Source organism: Nothoprocta perdicaria, unplaced genomic scaffold (genome assembly GCF_003342845.1).
Source record: "Nothoprocta perdicaria isolate Ctin4 unplaced genomic scaffold, notPer1 scaffold_15, whole genome shotgun sequence".
NCBI classification, from domain to species: domain Eukaryota; kingdom Metazoa; phylum Chordata; class Aves; order Tinamiformes; family Tinamidae; genus Nothoprocta; species Nothoprocta perdicaria.
The window spans coordinates 3,352,743-3,372,965 of record NW_020454649.1 but is presented as its reverse complement, the minus strand read 5'-3'; the positions used below and the strand labels follow the sequence as shown (position 1 = coordinate 3,372,965).

The 20,223-nt window shown below is 37.1% G+C and overlaps 1 protein-coding gene across 1 annotated transcript in view; it reads right to left on the bottom strand.

Moving 5' to 3' along the window:
- Positions 1–20,223, bottom strand: part of LOC112943562 (golgin subfamily B member 1-like) — a 42,218-nt gene that overhangs the window by 20,130 nt on the left and 1,865 nt on the right. The window contains exons 3-21 of the mRNA XM_026034774.1: positions 18,296–18,353; positions 16,985–17,128; positions 16,510–16,656; positions 15,288–15,410; positions 14,499–14,666; positions 13,933–14,118; positions 12,484–12,606; positions 11,542–11,655; positions 10,070–10,391; positions 9,559–9,668; positions 9,097–9,214; positions 8,437–8,528; positions 7,751–7,901; positions 4,066–4,220; positions 3,065–3,188; positions 2,105–2,235; positions 929–1,038; positions 486–654; positions 13–117 (exon numbers count right to left, since the gene is read on the bottom strand). Of these exons, the coding sequence (XP_025890559.1) occupies positions 13–117; positions 486–654; positions 929–1,038; positions 2,105–2,235; positions 3,065–3,188; positions 4,066–4,220; positions 7,751–7,901; positions 8,437–8,528; positions 9,097–9,214; positions 9,559–9,668; positions 10,070–10,391; positions 11,542–11,655; positions 12,484–12,606; positions 13,933–14,118; positions 14,499–14,666; positions 15,288–15,410; positions 16,510–16,656; positions 16,985–17,128; positions 18,296–18,353 (2,650 nt within the window). The remainder of the gene's footprint in view (positions 1–12; positions 118–485; positions 655–928; positions 1,039–2,104; positions 2,236–3,064; positions 3,189–4,065; positions 4,221–7,750; positions 7,902–8,436; positions 8,529–9,096; positions 9,215–9,558; positions 9,669–10,069; positions 10,392–11,541; positions 11,656–12,483; positions 12,607–13,932; positions 14,119–14,498; positions 14,667–15,287; positions 15,411–16,509; positions 16,657–16,984; positions 17,129–18,295; positions 18,354–20,223) is intronic.

The window sequence follows — 20,223 nt, the reverse complement described above, 5'->3', positions numbered from 1 at the left end:
TTAATGCATTACCTTTTCCTTTAGAGTAGCAACCTTTTCTGCTAGGTCGTTGATGACTGTTTTCTGCTCAGTATTCTCCACTTCATAGGCACTGCATTTCTTTAAGGCTTCACTGAGCTTAAAGTTAAAAAATAAGGGCAATGTGATAAAATAAAGTTATATTTTAAAATGTAATACAAATTGTAATACTGAGTTTACATAACACTGAAGCTTATTTCTTTAAATTAGAGGAATAACTTACCGGACCAATAAAACACAAATACTTCTGTGTAAAACAAAAGATACTTAATTGTCCAATGCAACACAAATAGAGCTCTGTGTTGGGTGCAAGAAATCTCTACATTCAACTCAAAGTAAAGCAGTTACCTGTAGCAAATAAAACTGCTTTGAAACAAAAGAGTGGAAACTTCCAGATAGGAAGAACAGCAGAATTAGTGCTGCAAAAGAAATGAGTTAAGGACTATTAAAGAACAACTTCTACTTACTTTTTGTTCAGTATGTGCCAACTTTTCACCAAGATCTTTGTTCAGAAGATCCTTTTCTTGGAGCACTTTCCTCAAAGTTTCCATTTGCTTTAGTTTTTCTGTTGTAGTCAACAGTTTTTGTTCTTTTTCCCCAAGAGAAGTTTCAAGAAAACTATTTCTGTCATTTAAACTAACAAGAAAATATGTGTTTAGAGCACAGAGAACTCTGCTAGGAAGACAAAGTTTCCTTTAATCTTTCTAGGCTTATCAACTGCAAACCATGTTCCTAAGGAAATATTTATACACTTTACATCTAACCTTACAAAACTATGAACTACAAACAGGAATCAAGTGACAATTTTCAAGATTTCTAACAGGTTATACTCCCTATAGTTCATTAGGCTTTTAATCTTAAAGCAAAGAAAGCTAGTCCTGCATGGAACTGTAAGGAATGTTTATTTTACCCTTTCAGCTGCTCATTCAAGCCAGAGATGAGAATTTGATGTTTCTCAGAGTCCCGTGTTTGCTGGTTACGTAACTGAGCAAGCTGAGTTTGCAAACGTTCATTTTCGTTCTGCAATAAAACAATAATAAAGAGAATTATTGCTCACAAAGATACAATGTCTGAGAACTGGAGTTCTCAAAACTTTCCTCTTTAGGGTACTTGCATCCTAAAGAGCAACAGAGATGTATTCTAGCATATTAGCAGATATCAGTGCAAAAATATAACAGTACTCAAAAACACACACACAAACACACACACACTCACACTGTGTTAAGGTAGCTTACTTCTCTTAACAGGAAAAGCTTTTGCTTTGAAAAAATATTCTTCACATTGGTTTGAAGACAGTACCAAAACTGCAATTTTCTTGGCATTTTTTTTTTTTTCAGGTTGAAGGAATGCATAAACCTGCAGGAGACTAGAATAATATATGGGCATTTGTGGAGCCGAAGCAGAAAGCAAGCTTCATTCACACAGCCATTTTCTTTGCAGGTATAAGTCTCTACTGAGCTTCACTGCACCAGTTCAAAAGTAAAACCATAAAAAAATTCAGCAACATCAACCAAAAACCAAAACCAGAACACAAATCCAAAAATCAACAGCAAATAGGACAAACAAGGCAAACTTGTCACTTCTACTGAAAAGAAACCACCACTTTGGAGGATCCAAACACACCTGCACCGCCCTCAATAGCTGCCCTTCTTCCTCTACACCAAACGTTACCTGTATTGAAAGGCTTTGTTACAAGACTCTCAAGCATTAATACAACGATGTCTTTCATCTCAATATTAATAATAAATTCATTTGTACATGTGCATTTAACAAACAACTGTGAAAAGGATGAAAAATTACGTTGCCTTTCAAGCACGTTCCAAAAACAAAAACAAGAAAGTTTCCTTCCAAACTGCTTCACGGTTTTCATTGGTGTGATGACGTAGGTGACAACAACAGGCTTAGGTGACAATATGCTACACTATGAATGCACCCTCTCTTGCAACATGCAGTACAAAACAGGCTTTAGATAATTTCTACCTAGCAAAAGTAACACTTTTACCTTCTTGTAAGCCGTGACTATAAGAATATAAACAGAGAATTACAATTGCTTCACAGCAGGTTTTACACAACTACAAAAGCTCACCTGAAGAGCCTCCATTCTACCTTGAAGCTGCAATCGATCTTCCAAATCCTGACAACGCTCTTCCAGACACAGAATTTGCTCCTGCAGTTGATTTCTTTCCAATTCCAGCTCTTCAACAACAGTCCGTAAGCCTACTTAAGTCAAAAGGGAAAAGTTATATTTAGAGAAAGGTCTTCAAAAATATCCTGAAGTCTAGAAATGTCTTTCAGCTTTACGTTTGCACTCTCACTGACGCTGGGCACATTCTGCTCCCAACCATTTCCAATGGGCCCTGCACATCCAGGAAGTAGAGAGCAAAAGTATCCTTCATTTTTCGAAAAATAAAATCCACCTACATAGCTCAAATGCTTACAGAATTTGGCCAAAGTACGCTAATCAGTACAGTAGCTCAACCAGTAACTTGGCTCATGTCGCTTTAATCACTAGTTAATCATGTATTTGTAGGATCTGATTCTAGAGGGATTCTAGAGGGAATAAACTGGATGGTATCAAAATTTGAGAGAGAATCAACTCCATTTTACCAATAAGATACAATCCAGCCTTTGTCATGGATATTAAACGTGCATTAAAAAAACTAGACCTCTGAGATTAAAACTGAAACAACTGAGTATAATTCTGTTCTCCAACATACAGTCAAACAAGTTGGAAACACATTCACAGAAACAAGACTAGTAACTTAAAATACACGTATGATCTTGCCACATAGGATATTTAATGGGCACCACGGCTCATCTAAGCCCAGTGTTTACCCATATTTATATCCTACTTCTGAACCAAAACTAGGCAGTTCATCCAGCACGCACATGCTTCAAAATGAAACAGAAAAAAATGGAAGCCAAAGAAATTCAACAAAGATTAAAATACATCACAAATGGCTTGTTAGTTGAATTTGAAAACAAAAATAGACACAAAATACAGATGTTGTGCATGCTTTAATAAACTGTCTAGTCGCTATCACACCTGCATTAGGTGAAGTGTACTCTGGCCACCAACCTCCCATGTTTTCTCCTTCAGCAGAGTCAGTGCTATCCAAGGTGACATTCAACTCTTGAAAACATTCTTTTCTATCAAAGCTGTATTCTTCCTATGCACAGGACATGAAAAGGAAGCTTAATTAAAAGAAAAGAATCAGGGCTAAAATACATATTTATTTACTAAAAGGATATTTTCAATTAAAAATCCTGAAGCTCAGCAAGTGACTCAGGTGCTAATAAAAGCATGTAGTGTAACTGTGGACACTTCAGTAATTGCCCAGGAGCCAGGTATTGCTCCAGAAAAGCCAAAGTCTCCCACAAGTTCTATACTATCTGCCGTGCCTCTGAAGACACTCACAGGCATCTGAAGGTCAGAAAACCTTCATATCCTAGAAAACCCTATGGCTGCCTCTGCATACCTCAGTTGCACCCCACATTTCTACAGCTAATACAGTCCTCTGAAACCCTGAGTAAAGTTTTAAAGCTAACAAACATAAAATTATTCTTCCCATGAAGTAGCAATGCAGCACTGACATTCATAATTCATCCCACAGAAGATTATAATCTTTTCTTACAAACATCATTAACTACCTAGAAGATGATGTGAAAATATTCACAGATTATTCCATAATGATCCATTGACACACACACACACAAAAAAAAAGTTTGTATTTAGATCAAAAACAGCCTGCATATTAAACAGGTACACGGGTTCAAGCATGTGAATTGCTTCATATGTTTGCTCCTCATTATTTCAAGATGCAACTGAGTAGATTCATGTCTCAAGAAAGAGAAAGATGATGCCATTGGAGTTTCTCACCCTCTGGCTACAGAGGCAATCATTCATTTTGCCACTAAAACCTCTTATTTACGTCTGCCTACATTTCAGTCACCTCAAAGATCTAAATACATAAGGACTTAAGGACCTAAGTGCAAAGCACTACATACTTAACAAATACAAACAGACTCTCACACCCTCTGACCCACCTGAAGCTTCCTGGTGCTCTGGTTACTTTTTCTTCTTGCCTGGTGTAGCCTGCCAATTCCTTGAACTGTGGTCAGTTCCTCCTCCAGCTCCTGTTGCCCTGAGACTATGGCTGGATCAGAGCAGCCAGGAAAGAACCAGTCATCCTCAATCAGTTTTGTGCCACAGGAAAGCAGTTACATTTATATCAGACACTACTACATAAAAAAAGGTCAGGGACAGACTCAAGTCCCTATAAATGAATGACAGAAACAAGGTCACAGAAGCAATCCGTTGCATTCACCTTGAGATTTCCCTCCAACAATGCTATGCAGAACATAAGAATCATGTCTGCTTATCTCACTAGGAAAAAAGAAAGCTGGGTTCTAACTTTATTTATTCATCAATTCTAAAAGAAGAATTTATAGAAGAGACTGAGGGGCTAAGGCTATATTGAAACAACCAATTAAAATGCCAAATTACACTTTATTTCAATTTACCTGGTTAAAATACCTGCTTGTATAAAAAGCCAACAGCTGAGACAGCTGTAATTTTTTTATAAGCTTAAGGTTCACATGCATTTCTATCAAAATGAGATGTATCCTTTAATTTCAGTGTTAGCTACAAAGTTAGATAATTCAAGGAAGTCACAAGCATGTGTTATAGTGCAAAGTGGCAGCAAATCATCCTATGAGACACCAATACCGTCCTTTTCAAGGCAAATACAGAATCACTTGTACACTAAACAAATACAGTAAACAAATTCAGAATGTGAAAGCTTAAGTATGTATCCTGTTCATTGTTAGAAATTAGTTTTAAGTTCATTCCCATCTGTTTTGTGATACGACAAAACATGTTTGGGGTGGCAGAGAAGGAAACAGATGTTTCATGCAAAGCAGACAGAACAGAAAAGCCAGTGCAAAGAAAGGAAAACAAAGGTGGCTCCATACTTTAATTGAGGAGGTAATTAGCATTTACATATCCTTGATTTTCAGTTTAACCATATCCATCCACTGCTATCCTCACAGTACATAAAATTTAGAAAACTGATATCTCTGCATCAGCAAGGTAAAAAACCAAAAAAAGAGATTCAGTCCTACTGAGAATAGTCAGATTTCATCTGAGCTGGACCAGGATGAACTGGACCACAAGTGCCATTAAAATACAGTTAATAGATGTTACTAAAGTGTAATTACAAGTTCTTCCTGAAGCTCATGGCTTCAAAAAACCTTGTCAATAGGACTGCTAAACTGCATCTTTCACTGTGATTTCTTGCATGGTCACTTGATCAGTGCTGGTTTTGCACATCACTGTTTTCAAGTATGGATTCTAAACTTATTAATTTTAAAAATCCTAACACACATTTCTTCAAAGCTATAAAAATGTCTTTCTGATCCCATGCCTTAAACCACTTTTTGCAAAGAAGTATCATTATAGTCAGGACAGTCCAAGGATCATTATTATTTCAAAGAAGAACTTGATCCCTTCTTTGAAGGGAGAAAGTTCAACTTTATAAAGTTGATCTTCATGCAACCTGTTTCTGAAAATATCCAGAAAGCATGATACATATGATGCACGGTCCTTTAGTAACTCAAATCATCAAATACTTGATGGTGGGGGGGGGGGGGGAAGAAAAAAGACCATTATCATACTAGAAGTGACAATAGCAGTGGAGAAATATTTTTCTTACTTGAAGGTATTAGAAATCAGAGCTTTAGAACGATTTAGGCAAGCATTAAAATGCTTACAGCAAAATTCATCAGTGCTTTAGTAACAGTTAGTAAGCAAATATATTTTCTAATGTTTTAGAACCATTTAAGTAGCTTTTGATTTGCAATTATATCTAGCATAAAAAAGGAAGTACTTTCCAGAATACATTCCTTCTGACAGATATTGTATTTAAACTAACCCATTATGTGTCCACGTTTCCTGATGTGACTATTCAGGCCAGAATCTTTGCTGGTTTGCAGAGCAAGCCACAGTCTATACGTGTGATTGACACTGGCATCCTCTAGGTACCTCACTCAGGTGAGATACCACATGCACTCAAACACAGCCAGTTGCCATCTATGGCAAGTTTCCATGTCTCCATGTGTGGAATTACTGGTGGTGTTATAAACTGCTTAAAATTTTAGTATTATTAATGCATGCAAAGTTCTGCAATTTATGGGAGGGTTTTTTTCTTTTAAAGTATCACTGAATTTCATGTGCTCTTAAAAAGTAACTACATAAGAATCAAATTTATTTAGATAACAGTAACGGCAGCAAGCCAATTTTTTTTTCCTTAAATAAGGTTACAACATAAATATGGAGTCAGCTATTACTATAAAGAAAAATGAAGAAAAATGATTCAGTTAATATAAAGGAAATCATAGGCATTGCAAGAGGAAGGAAAAAAAAATAAGATAAAAACAGCATTTGTTACATGTATTACTAAAAATCACATATCATCAATGACAATCTTATAAGGTACTGCTGGCAATTTCCTCCAATTAGGCATCAACAGAAGAAATCAGCAGCAGTACCTTGCAAGTTGCCATTGCTGCAGGAACCTGCATGCACAAAACTGATGGGAAACTACGTTCTCCCTGGCTGCCCAAATCGCAGTGCGGGGTAGGAGTGGAGGGGGAAGGGACGCTGAGTGCTCATCAGGTGCAACGGCAGGAGAAAAAGAAACAGAAAAGTCATGCTTACCCCAGGGGGAAAAAAAAGCAAAATTCAACACGGCCTGATATGGATGAAATTTTACAATGTTATTCATATTGCATGTGGATCTGCAGTTGCCACGGATTAGAGGTGCTTATAGTGAAGGGAACATTATTCTCGTTCAACGCCCAGAGCACCGCGTGCGTAATTCCCTCGCAAAGAGACGTGATGCTTCAAACATTTGGGTGCTTACACACTGAGCTTCAAGTTGATCGTGTAAATGAGAAATAATGCAATCACAGACTAAAAAAGACGGCCCAAATTAGTTAACTTAATTACAATGGTAGGCTGTGCACATTAAAACGTGCCGTCGCAGTTAAATAAAAGGAGAAAAATTATAATAGGGTACTAGATGACATCAAAAATGAACCCTAAAACTATCTGAAAATTAACTTAAATTTTATAGTTTTTTAAATGTGAAGTGCATAATTTTCCCATTATTTTATTAATAATTTAGGATTTTTTAAAACTTCAGATTACTTGACATATTATAACCTTCTGTAGGTAACCAAAAAAATTTACCAGCCCCAAATAATTGCTAATTACTGTTATTCGGTTGATCTTTACAAGTGAAGCTCATTAACAGATTACTAAATGTTCTAAGAAGGTTTCTGTTTAGAGAAATCTAGAGTGAGCTTCCAACTCAGCTACACTTTTTTTTTTTCCCCCCCCAAAAGAATCCTTTCCTACTGTGAAATTCTAACCAATGCTCTAGTTCCCATTCTTCTGCAGCCAGCAAAGCTTCCAAAGGAAGTTCAGGGAATCTTAAAGAGCAGCAACTCAGATTGCAAACAGACTAAGCACATCTACTCATAAAAAGGATGAACGTATGAAAAGGATTCAAGGAAATAGGACAAAGCAGAAATTGCAAGTTTAAGCAATTTCACTAGCTATATACAAGTTATGAGTGCATGAACAAACCATGATGGAATATCAACTTAATCTGAACTTCTGCAGACAGATGATTTAGTCACTAGTTTTATCAGAAATAAAATAATTCACCTTCTCTCTCCTCTTCAATCTGAGCCATTCTCAAGGCCATAGCAGACTTGACTTCTCTGACTTGATCATGGGACTCCTCTGACTCTGGTGCAATCTCTTGCCATTCCAACAGCTGACTCTGCAATTCATCCACGCTACCCGATTCACTGGCCTAACAAGAGAAGATGGGCATGAAAAAAAACACATTTACCAAATCCCATTGCAGATGTGAAAGTCAATATTGGAAAACCATCCACAGAGGGAAAAAAATATATATTATGATACACCACTTTTTGTACAAATCAGATAATTATCATTGTAGATTACGTAAAAAGCAAGCTATGCCATTTACTAATATGTAGAATACTGCTATTATTTGCCCTTTTAATACAAAACAGTCAAAAGGAGTTTTTTTAACCAACATATTTTTGTTGCACATATTCATTTTCAATAATGTCTCATACTTAAATATAACCTTAACGTTAAGAAAAAGTATAGAAAAAGTCAGTAGAAATCAAACTTGAAGTAGTCCAAATCTTGCCAGCCAACTGGACAGTTGCTGACATTATGTCACTTTTATACATTAGTGAATTATTTTCCAATTTAAGTTCTAGTTAACACACTTTCACTTTGAAAGCACAATTAGCACCATTTGAACTAATAAATCATATATACTGGTTCAGATAAATCAATTTTAAGCAGTTAACCTGTGAAGCAGCTCTCTTTGTAACTTGGTCAAGATCAGCTTGCAACTTCCTTTGCTGCTCTTCATAGACTTCCAGCTTAGCCAACAATTCTTCTGCAAAACCAATATATTAGGCTCATTAGGACACAAAACTAACAGGAAGATCAGCCAAAATTTGAAAGTAATGTTCAAAACTGAAGCTAAGGTGAGGATTCATTTTAGCTGAAAAACTTCTACTGGGCTTCTAGGCTCTGTTGCCATCTAAATACTAGATTAGATTTAAAACATTCAGGATTGAAATCAAACAACACCTTACTGGTGGACTGAAAATCCCCTCAACTTTAGTTTACAGAAAGGGACTTAGAGAAAATATTAGACCATGAAGCAGAAATCCCCTCACAGCTTCACTTTAAAACACACCAAGGGCTGACATATCAGGCACAGATAGATTGAGGAAAGAAAAAAAATGACTTGCAACTCTGACTTAAGCACTTTATGCTATTGTTCACATTTGCATGAAACTACTTCATAATATGTAAATAAAAACAAAACAGAATTAAATACTTTAAAAAATATTCCTGCTTAAAAAAAAAAAACAAGAAAATCTATTTATCCTTGTCACTTTACTTTCGAATCATTCTGAATAGAAAACAAAACCAAGCAAATCATTTTTCATCTTTACCATTTTGAGTTCTGATTTCATGTAATGACTGCAGTTCTGAGTGTAGTTCTTCCTTTTCAGTTTCTAATTCCAAGATACGGTTATTTAAGACAGATATGTCATTATTCTTTGATGAAAACTAAAAGAGAAAATCATTAAAAGTATCAAGATATGAGAAACACAAAAAAGTCAAAGTAACTTTTTTAGTTACTTTTTAGTAAGATTTGGAATAGCTACTTTTCTAGTGTTGGAAGTACTAGCAAGTCTAACAGATTTACTCTGAATGACAGTAATACCACTTGTTGAAACTTTCTCTTTTAGCAACATTTAACATTCATCCAAGTTTTATATATTTATTTATATGTAGCAATATCTTGGAGGAATTATTTTAATATTCTATCCACATTATATATTATTTTTCCCAATCAGATCTACAAATTCAAAAATAGGCATTTAAAATTAAATACAAAATGTTACACTTACATTTTTCAGTTCATCCTCCAGTTGTTTGATTCTTGATTTGGACCAAGCCTTCATTTTCAGAAACTTAGCTTCAGATTTGCTGGCCTCTTCTGTTTTCAATTTTACTCGTTCTAAGATATAGACATTAAAAAAAAAAAAGTTTTAATCCCTAGAAAGATAACTAATGCAAGATATATGTTTATATGTTTATATGTTATATATGTTTAGCTCAATTACTAAAAGCAATTAATGTTTTTGTGAGACAATTTGGGCAGTTTTAGCATTTAGAAGAGAAAAACAAATACACTGGGAAACGTAGGGTAAAATTTACAGTTTATGAGATTATTCTGTTTTGCCAGTAGTCCTCATCATCATTGAATCTGAGTACTGAAACTTCCCAATTAGTTTGGAAATAACTCTTTCATTGAATCTGATGAAGTTCTACACACAATAGGTATAAACTTGACATATAATAGGTAATGGTATGGAAAAGGAGCCATTTGCATGTAAGTACTAGATTTAAATAGGATACCTTCCAATTCTTCCATTTTTTCTTTGGTTACAGATTCCAAATCTCTAACTTCTTCTGAATTATTCTGTCCATTACCAGTTAATTCTGCCACTTGTTTCTGAAGCTGAAACAGGGCCTGATCTTTCTCTTGCATCTCTGTTTCATGTTTCTCTTGAATTTCATGCAGTTCAGAACTGTGTTTCTCCCGGATTTTTGTCATTTCAAGATCATGCTTCTCCATCATATCTTTTAACTGGGCTCTCATTACATGTTTCTCAGCATCCAGTTTAGACTGGAGGTTTTCCTTCTCAGACAGAAGTCGTTTCAGGCTTTCATTAATCTCCTGTTAAATAAAGATATATATTTAAACATAATGTTTCTTCAGGAACACTGTCAAACATATATCATCTGTATTCCTCTCCAAATGTTACAATGAAAAAATCAGTGCTTCTCTTGGTCACCCATCTCTACCATAAGTATCTCAGTTGTGGCTTTGGCAAGGCATTAGCTGAAAGTCTATTAAAAGGACATCGTGATTCGAGTCAAAAATACATTCCACATTTTCTACAGGGTAATGAAATAAAAATAAAGATAAATAAATGAAAAGGAACATGTTTGGTTCTATGCAGGACAAAAAAAAAAGATGTCTCTATAGAGACATGTAGAAATATATGTCTAACAGACAAAAATCTAACTAAGAAGGCAAAGAAGTCCTCAGCATAAGACAAATGACAAGAATGAATGGGAAAGATAAACCAATTTATGTAGGCTTAACCCACCATGGTAATCAAATATCTGAGCAGGACATTACAAATCACCTCTACCTGACTATATAGTTGAAACAATTTCTAATAGATTTTCATTCTGACAGCCCTCTTAAGACCGAGGAAAAAGGCTAAACTGCTGGACCTAGTGCTTGTCATTTCCTAGGCAGGCTATAATGTGCCTTTTTCAGCAGAGTCTGAAAATCCTGTCTGAGAGAACACAATGTCCTTTTTCTACATTGTTGAAGTGAAGCAGCAGCACTCAAAGCTTCATGTGTCAAGCACAAAGCCTTGATAAGCTTGACTGCTTTTGCAATCAGTAGAAACACTTCCAAAAGAAAAGCATGCCAATAGTAAAACATGCTCTGTGAGAAACCTCAGTTCTGCAGTTCCAAAACAGAGTAGTTAGCTGCTTTGGAGCTAACTAGAGGAACTGAAATCTTTGACAGCAAAAAGCCTTCCTCATGTTGCCAGTTTCCAACACGCATAAAAACAAGGCAGGGAGTCATTTGACAGTGCTATGTTTTTCAGGCTTTAATTTTCCTTCGTTTCCTAAATGGAATTCATATTTGATTGCCGAATTATGGCTGTGTTGTTAGCACATACCAAAGCCTTCCAGAGTACTGGGTAAACACTCGATGCAAAATTGTCTTTTGTACACAACTAAATAGCTTTCTGAACCTATAACTGACCAGACAAGTCGAGTGGTCCATATAAGCTATTCCTTACTTTCAGTTGCTGGTCCTTGGCATCCAGTTCTTTCTGCAACATGTCTATGACCTGTGTCCTTCCGAGCATGACTTCTTCTTTTTCGTGAAGCTTCTGTTTCAAGGCCTTTAGCAGCTAGCAAAAAAAAAATAAAATTAAAAAAACAAGCAATCAGTAAAGGAGACTGTAACAGATTGACAAAATGGCTGGGGTTGGAAGGGATCTCTGAAGATCACCTAGTCCAATCCCCCTGCTCAAACAAGGTCACCTAGAGCACATTTCCAGGGATTGTATCCACGTGGCTTCCGAATATCTACATGAAAGGAGATGAGGCAACCTCTTTCAGTAATTTGTTGCAGTGTTCTGTCAAGCTCACAGTAGAGAAGTTTTCCCTCGTGTTCAGATGGAATTTCCTGTGTTTCAGTTCTTGCCTGATGCCTTTCATCCCATTCCTGGGCACCACTGAAAACAGTATGGCTCCATCCTCTTTACACCATCCCTTCAGATACAGATAAGATTGCCCCTCAGGTTTCCAGGCTGAAAAGTCCCTGCTCTCTCAATCCCTTTACCATCTCCAGTCCTTCAACCATCTTTGCAACCTTTTGCTTGGCTTGCTCCAGTAACTCCTTGTCTCTCTTGTACTGAAGAAGCCAGAACCGGATAGAGCAGATGAGGCCTCACTGGAGCCGAATAGAGGGGGAGCATCAACTCCCTTGCCCTGCTGGCAATGCTCTTCCTAAAGCAGGCCAGGATCCCACTGGCCTTCTTGGCCACAAGGGCACATTGCTGATTCATGGTCACCTTGGCACCAGGACTGAGTCCTCCTCCTCCTCATTCTCTCTTTCAGAAAAAAAGACGACTCACCTTTATTTCTTCCCAACCAGGTATCTGAATTGTGTCACAAAACTTCTTAACTGTATGATTCCAAATTTCCCAAGGCTAAAGTGTTCCCAAACAACATACCTGTTCCAGGTCAGCACTTGCATCAGATTTAGCAGCTAATCTAAAGAGCTCCTGCTCATGCTTTTCTCTCTGTGTTTCCAGTTCCTTTTCCTTTTCCTGAATAATATTTTGAAACACACGAATCTGAAAACATATAGAAATTAAATATGAAACCACTCCATAATAATATATTAAAAGCACACTCAATTAACTAGTTAAAAACACAGTAAGATAACATTATATCTTAAGTCTGAATTCTCCTTCAACTTCACAGTCTGTACAGTGTTGAGGAGAGTATTGTTAATCCTTTTTATTATCACAATACATCTCTTTCTTGGATGCTATTGCTCTGGTACTTATTTCACCTTCAAAAGTTCACACAGACCACATCCATTCCTAGCATGTTTCTATGACTTACTAACAAATGGCAGTTTTGAAAACTAGTTGCCTCCTTGTCTTTATTAGCTACCCTATAAAAATTATAGGAATTGGATATAAATTAAAGGATTTTGCTAATGATATTTTGAATAAAAACTCAAGATTCTTTTTCAACATAAGTATTTTTTCCACATAAAAGTCCTACCCATATTTCTATAGGGAGTAAGCTGTGTTCATTAACATGAATTTTATAGTCTTCAGTGCACCTCTTCCCTTCAGAAATAATACCTATGTGATAATAAACTGGGGCTAATTCAACTTAGTTGGGTTCATGATCAAAACTAGTATTTCTGGTAGAGGTAAATGATCAAAACTAGTATTTCTGGTAGAGGTAAATAAACATCAAATGATCTAGGTAATACTGAGATGAAGTTTTATACATAGTAGAAGTTAAGCTCTGAAGTGCCAAGCACATTACATCTATATCAGAGACTTGACTTTAAAAGGAGCTGTAGGAACCTCTTAGCACTAAGAAATGGATGATGGTTTTTCTGTTTGTTTGTTTTTGTTTGAAAAGGAGTTTGGCTTTGTCCTGGTCTGTCTACCAGATGTGAAGTTTTCTTCTAGGAAAGTTCCCAACTAGTGCACCAAGTTTTTCCAGCCCCCACTTCCCGACCCCCCAAAAAAATCAATCTAAAGCCCTCAAAGGAAGAGGTGAGTTTTTTTGTTTGTTTTTAAGTTCAGTGCACCCGTGCATGCGCCAGACGGCTCACAGAGAGGTTTGGAGGTTGTTCATCTAGACTCTGCATGACCCATTTTACCCTGCTACATGATAGCTTCTCTGTTCTCAACCATTAGCCACATCCTTAAAGTCCTCCTTCACAAAATGCTTTCATCTTCAATTATCGCTAGCACAAAATACCCAGGGTTATTCTCATCTCATGTAATCATCCTTCAATCTCCACTCAAGAATCCTCCAAAGCTAAGAATGGCTTTTCTTAGTGAAGACAGAAGTTCTTGAGATAGTGACAGCAAAACAAGGATGCTACTTCTTCCAACAAAGAATGTAAACATTCTTACAGTTACACTTACATTTTCCATGTATGTGGCTTCTCTTTCTTGGAAACGTTCTCTTTCTTTATTCTGAGTATTTTTAAGACTTTCAATCTGTTCCTGGAACAAGCTACATTTTTCTTCACTGTCTCCAACCTTCTTGGTAAGATTCTGAACCAGAATCTGCATGCTCTGCAGTGATGATTCTTTCATGGACAGCTGATTCTGTAGAATGCAATCCATAAAACAATTAGAAGAGCAATGCATTAAAAAAAAATAAAATAAAAATTAAAAAAAACCCTACTAGTACCTTCTCCAGTTAAAGCATTAAAAAGCAAAATTCAGGTCTACTTTCAAGTGACATTTGTCAGCAGATCCCTAAGCTGATAGTAATACTGCAAAACACCTCAAGATTTTCCTATAAATGGTTCAAGAAAAGCAGCAAACAAATGCTGAGCTATTCATGTGAGTTAAAATAGTCAATAGGGAAATTTTATTCACACGAATAACTGCAGAAGATTTGTGCCTCACAGTAGGATCCACAACAAATTTGTCAATTCCTTAAAATTAAGATTCCTCAAATTTTATAGCTTCTAAAACGATACCTTCAGTTCTTCATTGGGCAAGAGCATTTCACTGCCAACACCACCTGATCCACGTGCCATTTGTAAATCAGTGATATAGGCATCTCTTTCAGCCAACTTCTTCTCTTTTTCTGCCAGCATGGCATCCATTTCCACCCCGTGACAGCGCTGCGCCTCCAACTCCACATTCTGAAATTGAAGACATTTATCCTATACTGATATCATCTACAGGGCTATCATCTACAGCACTGAACATGGGACTGCACCGTTCATCTCTTCACAGCTTGTTTTAGGATACTGAAACAATGCCAAACGTACAGTCAGAATCTATTTTGGCTTTTACGTTTAATTACTAACGCTTTCTCTCTGAAGCACTGCAGCATCCACATTCACGCAACTTTCCACAGACAACAGCAGTGTTCACAGACCAGATCACTGCACAAAACTATAAACAATAACATAAAATAACGCACTGCTTACATTTCTTCTTGATACGACTTATTTTTTCCAACAAGAAACACAGATGCAAAACAGCATTTTTATTCAAAATGAGATTTAAAGCTATCACGTATAGAACTAACATTGTCCAACTAAGTTCTCATTTTTGTTTGTCTCCTCCATTGCTTTTCAAGCTATAAAAGCATATTTGAGGACTCAGTGTTCAGTGAAGACACAATGGACAAAATTCTAACTGGTCAAGCACATTGCTCTCCTCAGTAGAGAACATTCTCTGCATCTCTCTCTAATCTTTAAATATAGGCCTACACAGCAAAAGTGAAAAAACATACTTAACATCGTCTAAAATCTCACCTTCTTTTGTAACTCTTCATTTTTTTGTATGATCTGGGATTCTAGTTCTTCAATTCTCCTTTTTAGCACTAATATTTTCCCACGATTTGCAGCAGCATTTTCCTGGTCGCCTTCTCTTGATGCCTGCAAAGACAGGGGGGTTTACATTCCATAATTAGGTAACAACTGTTGTCTGCACCTCCACCTATTCAAACGGTACTGGTGGAAAAAAAGGTGGAGTTTACTCATGGTTCATGTTTCAGTTCCCTCATATTTTAAGTACTCCAAATAGAAACTGGCCAAATCAGAAACAGTATCTATATCAAGTTTCTAAAAAAAATCCTTGAATTTTAATTACTGATGCAAAGCGGAGTGAAACACGCAACAAGGTCATGTAATTTCTCTGACAAGTGTAAACTGCATAACCCAGTCAGAGAAACAGATAAAAGATACTGGGCGGGTGGGGAAGAGAACAAAAAAAGAAAAACTTGAATGTAAATTAAACAGCTTGAAAGCACATTTTTTTCTAACCAAATACTGAGTTACAGAAATGATATGGCTTTATAAAAAATACCCAAGAATATGTCTTATTAGAAAAACAGATCAGAAACATGAATAATGAGCTACCCCATGCTTTGGAGAACATGCTGGGACTCCTGCAGGCTGATCTATCTCTGTCTCATTTCAGTACTTCCTCAAAAAAGCAATCTAGAAAATTTTAAACTTCACGTGAAGTTATTTTAAAAGTTGTATGAGGTTAAAGCATGTTATTTTAAAGACATGCAAGTCTATTCATCTGTTACTAAAAAGAGATCTGAAAACATCTGAATCTCTGTTAACAGTAGAACACTGATGACAAATGTGAGATTCTTACACGTTTATGTTTTTCCATCTATACCATTATACATTCCTATTTTAACCTTGGATATTAAAATAAACAAGCTAATTTTGTTGTCCAGATTCACATATGTTAAGAATGTTGTGTCACAAATGCTAAAAATAAAGGTTAAAAATGTTAGTAAGAGATTATTGAAAGAAATATAGATCATTCCAAGTTACTACAGAAGGATAGAAGAAGAATGCATTAAAAAAGTGAGATGGACAAGGACACCTGTACACCCTAACCTTGCTCCTAATTTGACTAAGCTCAAAGTTCAGGCTTCAGTTCCTTGTTTGGGTACAGCACAGAGTATTTTGAAGCATCACACAAACAATGTCTACTTTCAAATGTAAGGACACTTACTTTCTTTTGTTCTGTTTTTGCCTCTAAGCCTCCTGAGGCCGATAATTGCTTTTTAAGTTCTTCCAATTGCGAGGTTAGAGATGCGACCTTGGCTTTGTTTTGCAGCTTTACTTTGGAAAGTTTAGCTTCAGCAGATTCCTTCTCCTCCTACAAACACCAGAGTAATGAATGAATTAATATAGGAACAACTGCATCCTTCAATTCTCCCACAAAACAAAAACTTAAAATAACTACAAAAAAAAAATCCCATTCCTTGGAAGAAATATTAGCACACCCTGTGCTACAGATCTGTTTATATAAAATAATCTCCTTTCACGTTAAACTTTCCGCATGTGGACCGTGAGCTTCCAGCTCTCTGAAAGCCAATCTGCAAGGGGTGTTTGCCCCTTGCATTTGTTAAGAGCAGCTGTTCTCACAGGGAACACATGCTGCTTGCGCAGGAGGCCGCGCTCCGCCCGGGCGACGCGCAGGGTACCTTGAGCTGCTGGTCTCTGGTGCGAAGCGCCGCGTCCTTCTCCCGCACGAGCTCCTTGAGCTGCGCCACCAGCTGCTCCGTGCTGCCCAGCTGCTCCGCCAGCTCCGCCAGGGCCGCGCCGCCCGCCGGCCCCGCGCCCGCCGCCTGCGCACGGGAAACTCCCTTTGGAAACAGCACGGAGCCGAGAGCAGCTCCTCCGGGCACAACCTGCACCTTCACATCTAACTGGGGTGCTCTGCTAACACTGACTTAGCCAGGCAGCTTTCAGCTAGGCTGCACAAGGGCAGGAGGGCTCATACAGAAATACCTTTAAAACATTTCATAACATAACCATAATAATATGATTTCTTATGTGCGAAATAACAGCTTAGAAAAATATCCTCCTACATTTGAACATGATAAAGCAATTCCTGTATTTTCTCCTCTTTGGGAATTCCTTTAACTATCTTCCTTCTTTTCTCTTTATAAATCCCTATTAAGGTTACAAATTCTTGTGAATTACTTCTCTCTCTGCCTTTCTGAAAATCACTTTAGTCCTGTGAGTATTAACACAGAAAATCTTTCAAGAACATCTGCTCTACCCAGGACTTCTAATGCGGCTTAAGTTTTTAAGGAAAAAGCAAAAGAAACCAACATTCTTAATCATTCCATTAATAAGTTCTCATAAAATAAATGTGAATAGATCATTTCAAACAAAAAAGGGGCGCAGCCTGATTTTGAGTGGTTAATAAAGATCATAAAAAAAAAAGCCCAAATAGCTACACTGAATGATGACTGACTTTATGTACAAGGACTCCTTCATTCAGGAATACTGCCACAAGTCGGGCAGACAACTTCCTTCAGATAACACGAAGCTGCCGATTTCAGAAGCTGAGTTAGGAATACTTATTCCTACAGCGATACAGCAAATCCATCAAAGCCGGTAGGGATTGCAAACTGAGCTTCCTTATCTACTGGATTTTCATCGTACTTTCCAATAAGAGTGTTCTTGAACTTACAGTGGTGAAGCATTTATATTGAATATACCATACATGTAACACACAGTTGCAGTAAAGGCTCTGCAATTCCTGCAGGTGTTTCCCAGAGCAGATAGCAGAGGAATCAAGCAGCTGTATTACACATGGAGGATTAAACACCCAGCGCTGGCAGCAATAAGCCAAATTGACTTGGCACCCTGACACTGAACCTCAGTAAAACCAGCTAAGTAACTTCCTTATAAAAAGGAAATATGATTAGTATAGCCTCAATTCAAGATCCTCTGTTTCAGTAGCTTTAAAGAAATTGTCATTTTAATAGTCATTCAATACTTACTACTGTTTTTGAAGGGGAATCTTCTCCACTAGCCCATTTCCACATAGTTTCAAGATGGCTAGAGAAAAATGAACAAAATAATCACGATAATTATCAGTGGCACTCATAACTAGTTAATTTGTACTTATCTCTACATATGTGAATGTAAAATACTTGAAGCTAGTTCAAAATGGTATTAATTTCTGACAGTAACTCCATTCCCATTAGCAGCTGCTGTGAAGGAAAAAAATAGTATTGTTGTGAATTGTGTCTTTACAAAAAATGGCAAATCAGTTAACCGACAATATTATATTAAAAAAAAATGAAACTGTTCTCAAAAATAAAAACGCCATAAAGTATTATTCAGCAAAGGTGTCATTACCACAGAGGGCAGGAAAAAAAAATACAAACACATATATCAAGTCACCTATTTCTTGCTAATATCTAACCTGACCTTAAACAGACTCTAGTTGCCATGGCTGTATAAGAGGAATTATTTCAATGCATATTCCTATAAAATCATACATAAAGAATAAAAACATGGAACAACTTCTGAAACATTGGCACCTGAAACTTCAGGAAGAGCAAGGGTTTAAGAGCTGCGTTTGTTTAGAATGGGGCACCACAATCTTCTAAACGGTACCAGAGCACTGCACTTGCACCTAACTGCGCTCTCCCTCATGACAAGCTCTAGTTTCATAATAAACACAACTAAGTGCCAAAGCATGGTCTTGAAAAGCAAAAACCCCAAAGCTGATAAGCACAAGACAGCTCAAAGTTTCAGAACTTTACTGAGTAACAATGACAAGCTTGGATGAGGGGGAAAAAGAAAAAAGAAGAAATTAGAGCAGCTCATGCAATATTTTTCAACCTGTGTCTTGGAGATGTATAGCAAAGGGAGAACAACATATGTTGGTGCACCTCCACTTATACTCCCTATAACAGCATACCCTCAGTCGCCAAGCTGCAAGTGACCAACGACAGGAACTCTCAGCTAGTAATGTCCAAAGGAAAGCAGCTTGCCATCTCTAAACTGTATTGCTCTCTTTCAAAATCTGCATGCATGGGGTAACAGCCCATGCTCCTAAATTTAGAAAACAGTTTATAATTAAACATTAGCACATAGTTTATCTTTATAAGTATGCAGAATGACAGAAGAGGCTCCTTTTAAAGCTGTTTATAATTCCTCAGCTAAAACCAGGATTCAAAGGCTGAAAACCATGGCCTACGTTATCTACAAGGTCCGAACAGATTATGCTAAAAATCTTTTCCAGCACGAAAATCAACAACGCAGATCCTGGCTTGGGGAAGCAAATTACAGAACTTGTAAGCAAACATCCCTCCCATGACTCCTCCAGAGCCATAAGATCAAATGTGTCCTCAGCAAAAAGCCCCATTTCCAGATACATAAAAGGGTTACCTCCGTACAGAGACAGAATGACTCACTAAATGTAGCGTGGTGGTGCATTTACATTTTACTTATGAATATTTCAGCTCCTCTCCAGCCTGGCTAGATGCAAACACTCCATTTCATGTGCCAGTTTTCCTACCTGAATACCTTATCACTCACTACTTTTCGATATGTCTTTACTTGCATTAGGGATTCACTCTTGCCAAGTTCTCCAGACTGTGACACCAAACTGAACAAGTTCTCCACTCAGTACCAAAGCAACCAATGATTTTTACTTTTTTTCCTGATATACAACAAAGCAAAGCAGTGAATCTGCTGAAACTGCAATCTGGAAATTTAAAGGCTTGTTTCAGTCCCTTGCAGTGCATTTAAATAGATTTTTTTTTTTTTAATCACCACTTTCCCTCCTTTGGAGGCCTATTTCCAGCATTATCGGTCATCCAGCACAAGAGAAACAGGGAGCCTCCATTATCTAGGCTACTTTTTCCCAAGTTTTCTGGGGAGCCTCCATTATCTAGGCTACTTTTTCCCAAGTTTT